The 11,951-nt window shown below is 41.4% G+C and overlaps 1 protein-coding gene across 2 annotated transcripts; it reads right to left on the reverse strand.

Moving 5' to 3' along the window:
- Positions 1-54: 54 nt before the first annotated feature.
- On the reverse strand, positions 55-7,405 carry smc1b (structural maintenance of chromosomes 1B). Of its 2 annotated transcripts, XM_049723680.2 has the most exons (26): positions 7,214-7,405; positions 6,779-6,967; positions 6,478-6,590; positions 6,196-6,399; positions 5,850-6,088; positions 5,407-5,665; positions 5,200-5,340; positions 4,997-5,079; positions 4,629-4,836; positions 4,371-4,556; positions 4,030-4,221; positions 3,798-3,944; positions 3,394-3,531; positions 3,190-3,306; positions 2,979-3,085; positions 2,732-2,873; positions 2,474-2,619; positions 2,226-2,379; positions 2,014-2,103; positions 1,783-1,936; positions 1,561-1,715; positions 1,335-1,486; positions 1,169-1,238; positions 855-965; positions 373-516; positions 55-214 (listed from the first exon to the last, which is right to left on the reverse strand). In XM_049723680.2, exons 1-25 carry the CDS (start codon positions 7,320-7,322, stop codon positions 373-375), a joined length of 3,750 nt encoding a protein of 1,249 aa, XP_049579637.1. In that variant the 5' UTR covers positions 7,323-7,405; the 3' UTR covers positions 55-214. The 2 variants fall into 2 exon arrangements, with proteins under 2 accessions (XP_049579637.1, XP_049579636.1); XM_049723679.2 differs by having other exon boundaries at positions 55-516.
- Between the last annotated feature and the right edge of the window lie 4,546 nt (positions 7,406-11,951).

Here is an 11,951-nt window from a genome sequence, read left to right on the forward strand (position 1 = left end):
GTAAATATTGATCACGTGGTGGAAGACGTCACAAGCTGCACGCGAACTTGGAAGTAGTTGAACAAATTATTTATTGACTGTATTCGAAGTGAAATCTAATAATGACCACTCGGAGAAAAATTACATTAACATTACAAAGTTGAGGGCTGTCAAACCGTTTTGTGTGAAGTGGTCAACCAACTGACTAGGCCACTTACGCCCCCGTGAGGCCAACCTAAACCAAAACACAAAGTGGAAACAGGCAAGTTCATTCAAGCACCAATCGCTCAAGTTGACGAACATTAAAACATTGTGAAGCTTGGAACAAGCTCACACACATTCCATAGAGGACAAACAGCAATTTGGAGTCTGAGAAACGCTCCCTAAATTGACCTAAACCGATGGAAGTGATTCAGGGCTGCTTGTCAAGATGTCCTTTTTGGCCTTAGACCTCTCAGGTGTTCTGTGGTTGTCCTCCAGGATAGGGAAGGAACGCAGGTCTAATGTCAGCATACTACTGAACATAAATCCGTCAAACTAGAGAGGGGGGAAAAAAAACATGGTGAAAGCAAGTGTAGGCAATGACCCGCGCAGTTATTTAACTCAGCCTACCAACCTTTAAAGTATTACTATTATTATACATCAGGTCAATTACTATTATTATGTATTTAATTAAATCATTTGGTAACTAATTGAACCTAAAACATGTTTTTATATGTAGAGGACATTCAACATTTGTTTAATTACATTATTGGTTATTTTTAACTAATTAAATAAGAAACACTGACTCAATATATGTTTCATGATTTAAAGGATCTCATTTGCGAATCAAAATCAAATGTGGCCCTTGGGCACAATTTTGCCAACAATCTTACATTCGGGTAAACTCCCATCAGGATGTCTGCGTTGGAGAAAAACTCATCCTTCAGGGAGATGACAATGACCCGCATATTTTTTTGGGATTCCTCCCTCAGGAAGCTGGCCACCTGGAAGCACAAAATGGATAACACGTAACAAAACTCCACAAGTAATAATAGTACCGCATTGTAAAATACAAATACAAGACTGAAAGTCGCACACACAACGCAGCAAATTCATGTGTTGTGCCTTTAAATGGCATGGCCCGGAGAGTGCCTTGTCGTTCTTGAGTTCTCGCTCCCCCGAAGAGCATTATTAGAAGAGATCTTACCTTTCCGACGTTGGATTTGTCCAGGGCGGCATCCACCTCGTCCAAAATCAAAAAGGGAGCAGGACGAAAACTGAGAAGGGAGAAGACTTATTTTAGAACAGGGGTGTTGTTTTTATAACTTTGTAAACTCTCCATCTGACATTTCCCATTTGGTCGTTGATGCTACCTGTGAATGGCAAACACCAAAGCCAGGGACGCAATGGCCTTCTCCCCGCCCGAGAGATTTGCCATGGACATGAAGCGCTTGCCGGGAGCCACGCAGCTGTAGTTGATGCCGCCGAGATACGGCTCCTCCGGATTGTCAGCAGACAGGACGGCCTGAAGCAAATTCCATCTCTTGTGTCATCATTTGATGGCAATTGCCCTCGGGGGTTGCCAAGCGGTCTTTTCACCTGGGCGCTCTCGTTGCGGCATAATCTCTTGTAGATGCTATCAATGACAGTAGACACGTGATCAAAGCACTGGCTGAAGAGATGGAAGCGCTTAGCTTTGACTTCCTCAAACTCTTGCTGGCACTTCCGCGTGACAAAGGTGCTGGCTCTGAAGGCTGAGGAAGAAAGTCGGTTTCACACAATGAACGGGCTTGGTTGTAACTCAAAAACCCACAAACGTACCATCCGTCACATCTTGTAGCTTGTCCTGCACCTCCCTCAGCTTCTCTTCAGCTTTTAAGTTGGGAGGGGCTGTGAATTTTAGTTGCTCCTCTAAAGCGTGAAGGGACTGCTTCAGCGTTTCAATGTAGTTGTCTCTCTCCCCTGCTGGCACATCCTGCAAACACACACGCCGACGTTAACGCAGCATTTTGATCCTAATGCTGAACGTCGAAAGAGTATCGGATGCGTCACCCTGCTCTCGGGTTCCAGGATCGAGTAGTCGATCACGAGGTGGGCCTCTCTCTCAAAGACGTGCATGGAGGTTTCAGACCCTTCTTCCAGCTGGAGAGACACGAACATATTTACTTCATTTACACTTGGGTTTGTGAATTTTGGCAGAACGTGCGTTCTTTGAAACAACCTTGTCTCTAGGATTGCACATGTTCAGATGTCTTTTTACCTACCTCCACTTGGCTGATTTCATTCAGGTCACCCGACAGCAAATCGATTGGCAGGCCCTCGATCTTGCACGCCAGTAGCAAGTTGTGTCGGGCTAAACGCTTCTGCTCCAGGATGCTCTCGGCAATCATCACCTCCCGCTGAAGTTCGGCCAAGTCTCTGACGGAAAAGGACGTTTCTTCGCGTGAGATTTCGCACACCATACGCTTGGAGCGACAGTTTTGTTGTTCTTCATCTGTGTTTTTTGACTTACTTGTTCATCTCTTTGAGTTGCAGGATTTTTTCATCCAGCTCATTTTTGGTAGATGCTTCCAGCCTCTTCTTTTCCAGCAGCTGGTTCTTCATTTCCTGCAGTTTGTTGTCATTTTCTTGAACGGCCACCAGCAGCTTCTCCTCCTCCTGAAAGGTGAGCCAGAATATGAAGCTAAAAACTCAGATGACAATTACTCTTTCTTTTTTGTCATCCACGACAATGTTCAGGGCTTATTTCACAGTATACATCCGTGCTAACCGTTTTCTTTTTGGCCATGTTGCGTTCTTCCTGGTTGATGGAAGACTGAATTTCACTGAGCTTCTTCTTGTGCTTCTCTAGTTGAACGTGTTCATACTCCATCTTGGCATCCAAGCGATTGCACTGGTTCTCAAACTCCAAACTGAAAGTATTTGCAGTACAGTGTAAATTCCCCCTCATGTAACGTGACCAAAAAGTAGCGTAAAAGTGAGCAAGTAAACCCCAATAAGTCTCATGTCTTTTGTACCGCTTCCTGTCGTGATCTTCCTGATGTTTCAGCAGCTCCTGCTCATACACTCTGATATTGTCCACACCGATCTCAGCACAGAAGTCAGAAAACACCATGTCTTCCATCTAAAAAAATATTTTCATTTTTATCAAATATTCCGAGATGTCTGGAAACTATAAAAGGATAATGAACGTTTCTCAGATGATTAGTTGAATTGAAGGTACGATACCTGCTGAATTTGGCTTTTGAGGTTCTCCAAGGCAGTTTCCTTTGCCTCCACACTTTTCACCTGCATCTGGATCTGGGAGTCTAAGTTTGCCATTTCACTCTCCATACGCGAAATCTCCTGAAATCGATTGGCGGAGAATGACAATTTGTGACAATAATGTGAGGCTAGTAAAATGAAAACAAGCAAGTCAGAAAGTCTTCTTACCTCGAGGCATTTAGGGATGCTTTTCTTCCTAAGGTTATCCAGATCATTTGTAGAATATTTCAGGCGGGTATGTGCACCCTGAGCCTGCGCAATGATCAAATTCAGGTCCGACTCCTTCCGCTTGAGCCTTATGAGTTGCTGCACCACAAGAGACAAATGTGCAAACCCACGTAAGGAAATAAATTTAACAAATTACCCCTCCCTACCTCAGCTTTGTGCTAATTAAAGAATAAAAGGTGTATAATGGAATTTACACATAGTGGTTATGTTTCATTGGCATTGGAAAAATGTCTCCCTTGTGTTGTGTGTGGTTCCTGGATCCAAAAAGTATGAGAAGCCCTTCTTATTTCTGTCTTAACAAATTAAGAGTCTATCCACTGTACAACAGTTGTATGTCGACTTACACGTAGCTCATCAGTTAGCTGGTCTTTTTTATTCTTCAGCCTCGTGACGTCCTTGTCACCCCAGCAGCGAGCTTTGCTGCGGAGGTCACTGGAGCCTCCAGAAATGAGACCGGACTTTGAAAACATGGTTCCGTCCAGCGATACGGTCTGTAGGAACCAATTCAGATATAAATTAAAAAAAAAAAAAAGGCTATTGTGCATTTCCTGTACCCACTTGAAAATGTGTGTTTACCTTAAGGCGGTGGTCCCCGCCAAAGGCAATGCTTCTGGCCTCTTTCATGGTTTCACACACCAGCGTGTTGCCGCATACAAACTGCACCACTTTTTTCAGCTGTGGCGCGTTTGTGGACATTTTGATGAGCACGACGTCCACCGCCATATTGGCACCCGGTATCTCCCTCAAGCGTTCGTTGAGGGGACTCACCTGAATATGCGAGCTGATGGTCAATAACGCCGCTCGCAACTGACCAAACAAGTAGTGTGTTAAAAAGCCAACGTTTTTTCTAATAAATAAAATTTGGAATCTTTTTAGATTTTCCTCAAAAGGCTCAGATGTACTATTCCAACACTTACATCCAAGTAGTGAATGGGCAGGAAGGTCTCAGGTTCAGCCCGTTCCTCCTTGAGGAAGTTGATGCAGGCCTGTGCCACCTTCTCTGTGGACACCACGATGGCCTTCAAGAAGTGGCCAAACACTTTGGTGATAGCTAGCTGGTACCTCTTATGAATGGGGCTGGACAAGTCACAAAGGCGGCCGTACTGGGGCGACAAAGACGTGACAGATTTGTCCCGTTTTGCTTTCAATTCACATGATCATCCTCCATGGCTTACCACCGTATCAGGGAAGAGCCTGCACATCTTTTCCAGAATTTCTTTGCGCTGTCGCTGACGATTGCTCTCTTGGCTGTCCAGGCAGGCGTTGCCCAGCTGCTCCAACACCTGGCCCAGCTCCTCGTTCACCTGGGCAGTGCGCTCTCTGCCACGCTGCAACTCTGCAGTCAAGCTCACCTCCTTCTGACGGAGCTCGTCAAGAGATGACCTCAAAACAAAAACGCAGGGACTCGTGTTTGCAGAATATTGATTGCAAATTTTTCATAGCGCTGCAGGTTTGAGTCCCTGACACCCGTGAATGTTGAGGGTTGGCTGTCGTGGATTTGCTGCTTTACAGAATGTTGCAAGGCAAGCGCATAATGACATACTTGCAGGTCTTGGTGTATTCCTCAAGCCTCTCTGCTCTGTCGGTTAAATCATCCAAATGTGTCTTGTTGTTTTGGATTCCAGCCTGCAGCAAGAGTCAGACAGTCAGTATCACCGTATGCTGTATTGATAAAGTATTTAAATGTACTGTACCTACTTTACATTCGCTAATATAATGGATTGAAGTTACCCGTTTTGTTATTACCTCCACTTCCTTCCGTTTGCGCTGGTCAAATGCCATCAGATCATAGTCAGCCTTGACAACCCTCTGCATCTTCTCGACTTCCTGACCTAGCACTGCATTCTGCTTCCTGAAGAGCTCCTTGAGTTCTTTGTAGCGTTCTCGCTGCCGATCATGTGCAAAAGAAATTAATTTGGCATTCATAATAAGGAAGGTTCTTTTGACACTCACCTGGCTCTCATCCAATTCAACCTCCCCGCCCAGGGACATTCTCTGCTGTCGAAATTGTTCTTCGTAGAACCTCCAGGTCTTTTCCAGCTCCTTTTTTCCCTGCTGGGCTTCAGCAAGCTCCTCCTCTGTCCGTCCTAAGACTTTCTGGCTCTTTTTTGCAGACGCTTGAAGCTCAGCTATCTTTTTTAAATGATGGGAGGTGTTCACTTTTGTTTTGACAAAGTGAGAGCGAGACTGGGAAAGGACGTGCTCCTGGGCACTAGGCAAGAGGTTCAGAGATGTAGCGGTCATAATAGGTTCATACAGACAACCAATGACATGTTCACAAATATGTTTAAAAATAATAAAATTGCACCGTCGTGTTTTTAGAGGGGGCTCACTGATATCCTTTCCAAATGCAACTAAAATGGATACATCTGAAAACAAAATACATGTAAATCTACCGGATCTCTTTCTCCATTCGTTGCTCCTCCCTGACGAGGCGTCCATGCTCCTTCTTGAAGGTCTTCACCATCTGCTCACAGTCCTGGAGAGAAGCATTCTGAGTGGCAGCTGCCCCATGCTTGATGCTCAGAGTGTCGTTGGTACTACTGATGGCCTTCTCATTATGATAGAGCTCAGTAAGGCTCAGTTGTACACGCTTTTCTTGAATATCTTCCAGCAGGTCCTGGTATTTCTGGGCCTGGGAAAGAACAGAAGAACCAGTTCTATCACGTCTGACGACAGAAGAAATTAAACTGCATCTCCATTTAGAAGTAATTCAGTAGTGACTCGCCCAACTCGCTTCACCTCCAATTTCTCATTAGACATCAGCTTGTTCTCGACAGCTGTCAATTTCTTTTTCTTGAACTGAAAATTGGTGTCCTCCTTGGCCCTCAACATGGCCTCCTTTTTCTGGTTGTACTCATCCACTAACTCCTTGGACTGGCTGATCAGCTCAAAAATGTTGGTACACTCCTTGGAGTACTTCAAAGCGATGGATTCCACTGCTCCCTGGTGACCAATGCGGGAACAACATGATCTGAAAATGCAGCATTACCCATCCTACACTGAAAACACCAAAATGTCTACCTGGAACACCATGCAGTTTTGAGCTTTGGTGATGATGCCAATCTTGGCAAGCTCCTCAGTGTACCGGTTGAAAGAAACATGAGCGTCGTTGATGAGATACTCGGAGGTGTTGCCTGAGAATATAGAGTAACAAATAAAAGTAATTCTAATCTAAAGAATGGAGCAAAAGTTAAGAAAGACTTACATAAACAATGGTTTTAAATAAATAAATAAAAATATGAGCATCATTGGCAGCCGTTTTAGGTACGCCTGAATTTCCTGTCTGTTCGAATAATTTAATATAATATGAAAATATGCTGACCATAGACACTTCGAGAGAAGACAATCTCCTGGTCCTCGTCGTGTTGGTAGAACATGGAAACGCTGGTTCTTTTTGACACCGGCTGCCCGATGTGGGCTCCATGGATCAGGTCACTGAGGTGCTTCACTCGTAGAGAGCTCGCCCGCTCGCCTATGACGAAGCTTATGGCGTCCATCACGTTGGACTTACCTGTTTTTGTGAAACATATTTGTTACTGAACTGGAAACGTTAACCTCGAGCAAATTTGGCTTTAAAGAATTTTAAAGGAAGCTAAACGAGTTTGAATTAAATTCACACATTTTAAAGAAATATAACTGCCGTTAAATATGAGTGCAATGACAATTCCAAGTTTGGGATTAGGAGTTAGCTTCGCCCACGCGTTAGCTAGCCCTTCACAAAATGTGGCTAGTAAAAGAGAAATAAAAGGGGATTTACCGGAGCCGTTGGGCCCAATAATGCAGCTAAACTCCAAGAATGGTCCGATAACTTGTTTTCCTCGCCATGTTTTAAAGTTTTCAACCGCAAGTTGTGTGAGATAACCCATTGTTAAAGTCAAATTGAAACACAAGTCACAAAGTCCCGACAGAACCGTCGTTGTGCCGGCGGGAAAGGTCTTGGAAGAGAAAAAACAAAATTGTCAAATAAATGAGTACAGTAGACCCCACTGAGTAAAGTTCAAAACTTTATTGATTGTCCAGTCCATAAAGGTCCTGGAAGGGCTTAAAGAATCACCAAGTACGTACAGCAAGTATAAACTTGTGTTACGATACTTTTTTTTTTTTTTTTTGAAAGTGGAGGAAAAAAACGTAGAGGGGCAAAATTAACTTCTTTTACTATTATATAGGCAAGTTTCAGTTCATATACTAATTCTTAATAGGCTATATTGCAATGGCTCAAAATAATTTTGTGTTACGATCGCAATTATTTTTTTACATATGTTGCACCCTCCTACTTTCCGCCACAATATTATATAATATATAATAGTATATTTAAAAAAAATATGAACAAAGAATTAAATTGAAATTTAATAAAATAAAAAAACGTGTGTGTGTGTTTGTATTAGCACACTTCCTGTTCCTTCTCCAGCGCCTGCAGGAGTTGGCTCTGTTCCTGCGACTGCACATTGACCCGGATGACTTGATCGCTGCAGGAGATACATCTTCTTGTTCGTCTGTTTTTAACATGCATCAAAAGCCATATGACGATACGAAGCACGTTTGAATATTACAATTTCATCACTAATTACAGCCCAGTCGCTCTGTAATTAGCCTTTCTGTAATTATCTTTCCCCAGAACAGATGGCAACTGAGGGGGGCACTTCATTAAGCCTGTATATCATTGAGAAGTCATTCAACCGTGAAGGTATTTTCTCCTACAAATACTTTGATGAGCTGGTCACTACATTAGGTTCACTTGCACCATGGAGGGACACACAATCAAATCAATACAGATGATATTTAAATGATTTAAATGATCAAGTCGCGTTCAACTTTGGCTTCGGGACACCAGGAACAGTAAGAGAAACACTTATAATGTTTGATTTAGAATGATTATTTTCTTTTCCAGGTTCTTTTTAAATGACTTGAGTAACATAACTTGTTTTAACTGTAGTTCTACCCTTTATGCAGTAGATGGCAGTGCACTGCTTTGTCCGTTTATAAACTTCCCAGTGGCAATCACTTCATTTTTTTAAGTATAACGGATGATAATCCCCGTATCATTATTTTTATCAAAAACTTTAAAAAAAAAGAAATTATTGATAACAAATTATTCCTACAAAGACAATAAAAAAACGGATAATGACTAGTTTTACGATTCACAATTTTGTGCACAAAAAAAATAAAACGTGCACCAGAAACCAAAAGGGAGCTTTGGTCAGTGTTTGATCTGACCCCAATTGTCATAACAATACAACAAAAATAAAATAAATTAACCTTGCCGTTCCAAAATCAAATTTGCACGGATATATGTAAACATTAATATGAATAAAAATAATATCACGTGTCACTTTTAATGAACAAACCCCGTCCGCAAAGAGTGCGGGAGGCTCCTCGGCGTGGAAATTATTTATGGATTCCGCTGCTGCGTAAAAGTTTAATGGCAGCACGAAAAGGGTCTTTACATGAAAATGTGAGCGTAATGGGTTTTCTTTTTCCTCTTTTTCCTCGTCTTCCACCTATAGGAACAAGACTGCCGCGTTGTTCCACTGCACCACTATAAATAGATCATGTTACAAGTTGATTTCAATATTTCACAAGCCCTGACACTCACTTGACCATTAATCATTCATTCCTCACTCGTTCATTTCATTTTGTACAGATGCTAGGGTGCTTGGAAATAGTGATGATAACCATAGAACGGAATGGAATTGTGTGACATAGGAAAGTAGTCAGATCAATCAATACAATGTCTAATTTGCATTGCAGTATAATGTCAGTTCAATTGAAAAAAAAAATGAAATTAGGTTAGGTGTGTATATAAATATACATATATATTCTAGATATAAAATACTTATCTATTCAATAGAAACCAGCTGACATCAAGCTAAAATCAAACACAGTGGCTTTTTTTTTCACAATTGACTAATTCAAAATTTATATTGTGTTTCTTTTTTATCTGTTCAAATAAACAACTATTTTGACTTATTGTTTTGCAACACATATTCCCATAAAAGAAAAATTCAAATTAACAAAAATAAAATTTTGTTTTCATTATGGTCCATTGGAAAAATTGCTTCAACTCTGTATTAAATATAAAATGATGAGTGTTGACTCTTGGACTACTGCCACTACTTTTACACTAAATGAAAATTTTCTTTGGACGTGACTTTTTCTCACAGTACTTTCTTTCAAAGTGTAAACACACTGAATTGGGCACATAGAGCTAAAATAAACTGTAATCATATTCAATAATAATAATAGAGCTTTGTTGACAGCGCTATACATTCACATGGAGTTTATTATTATTACGCCTTCAGACGTCTACACGCGAGGATTACATAAGCTCGACTCCACAGCCTGGGTAACATGGAGAACTGATGTGTGATGTCACTTGTTGCTAGGCAGAACTCACCAAGCACAAACCCATCAACAAAATCCTAACCCAAAACTAACCGCCCGAACCCAATGCTAACGCTTACTTCACTCCTAAGCTAACCATAAACATAAAACCTCATCCCACCCCATCATTTAAACTTTCCTCCAGGCATTTGATAATAATCAAAGTTTTCTTTCCACAACTAATTATCCTATAGCAAGTTTTAATATTAACTAGTTTTTGTCTGACAGTTGAGAAGGTACAAATGTGACCTAACTTTGCTCTTCCCGTTAACACGGCTTGTCAGAGTGATGTAATATTTCATTCTCAAAGTCTACATCACTCGCCTTAAGAATCAGCCCGTTCTTACATAACATTCCCAAAAAAGACATTGGCAGCTTAGGAAGGCCTGGGAGTGGCTAAAAATAGAACCCTGGGCATGAAAAAGGAAAGGACGAGGTTATATTTAGCCAATGAGACACCCCCTGCGCTTCTATTAATAGCGTGAGATGTTGCTTTTGGTCCTGAATGTGCCGTGTACTTGCCAGGACATCTCGGCGTACGCGCTCTCTCTGAGTCAAACAGACACATGCCGCCCTCTGAGGTCTGGCTTTTTGGGCTCTCATCAAATCTGCACTCACTATCGCTTATTCCCGAGCAGTCCTGCATGCGTGCATATTCCGCGCTCGTGGGAAATAAAATAAAAATCCCACTATGTGCGAGCGATGGAGCGAGATTCACGCTGAGCTTGTTCAAGTGGGCTTTATTGCTTTGGAGTGCCAAAGAGGCAATGAATGAAGACGATGACACCATGTGTGATTCCCTCTGTGGGTACAACCTCAAAAAAAAAAAATGGAATCTGGGTTGTTGTGAGATGTCCTCACACAATTTCAGATAAAGTTGTTCAAAAGAGAATTTTCTTAAGGAACCCCCAAGACACATTCACACTAACCATAGGTTATCTCAAACCAAATGCAACATTTAATAAGGGGGGGTAATTGTTTGTTCTATTTTCTGCCTTTTCTACTCTTGTCAACGGAATTGCGATCCTTTAAAACATTAACCTGCCACGTGTTTCCTATGTATTGTGTGTGAGTGCCAATTAAAGCTTCTATACTTGGCTAGCAGTGGGTGGCGAGTATTATAAGAAAATAATAATAAAGGGTTGAACAAGGGAGTTAAAAGTCAGACACTGTGAACCACAGACAGCTCATTAAAATGTTGCCCGGGATTTTAAAAAGAAAAATTAAAAAGAAAAAGTTGTAATTAGCACCCTGTCACTTGCTAGCGAAGCGGCCCACGCACTTGCTGTGTGGGATGGGCTGCGCGTTAAGCATCCAAACATTGTTTACGTTCTTTTTTTTCTTTTTAACAGTGCTATTAAAAAATACAATGAGAATGTCACTTGGTAGAGCGCGGTCCCAATATTTGAAAGTTTGTCCACCTGCATTAGCATGTAGACTTCCGAGTTTATGCTAGCGCTGCTATAATGCTAAGCCTTTTTACCCAACTGCAAATGTTTATAATTAATTCCTAAATAAATACACACCATAAAATATACACAAATATTACTCCTATTATCTCAAATTCAATTATCTGCAATTCTTTAAAATTTAAAAAAATATATTCTCAGTGGTGACAAAGAGCGATTACAGACAAATATTTTTTTAATAGTAATATTTATTGAAAGATTCTTACATAAATAACCGTTTTGAACCAATTTCTTCCATATACAAGTAAAACCAGTGCTGGTTTGTGACGTGGCAAACAGATGGCAAGTTCTCATCATGGGTGTTTTCGTCATGCAAAATCCATCAAAAGCCAGAAAAGAAGCAAAGGCTCGTTTACTTGGAGTTAAGGAAGACCGACTGTTTCATTTTGCAGCGGGATCTGTGGTCTGATCTGTGCTCGTTTTTTTTTTTTTTTTTCATGGGATCAGGCCACCAGTGAGGCTCTACTCAAAAGCTTTCCATCAAGCAATACAGTTCAGTTGTGGAGACATTTTCATAAAGTCCAATGGTGACAACCTCATCCTTCTACTACACAAAAATCTGCTTTTAGTGGATTTTAAGCCTTCTAGGAAGTCATTTTGGAATGTAAAGTTACTCAGGGGATAAAACAAAGTTCTTGGAAGACA

Source organism: Syngnathus scovelli, chromosome 6 (assembly GCF_024217435.2).
Source record: "Syngnathus scovelli strain Florida chromosome 6, RoL_Ssco_1.2, whole genome shotgun sequence".
Lineage (NCBI taxonomy): Eukaryota > Metazoa > Chordata > Actinopteri > Syngnathiformes > Syngnathidae > Syngnathus > Syngnathus scovelli.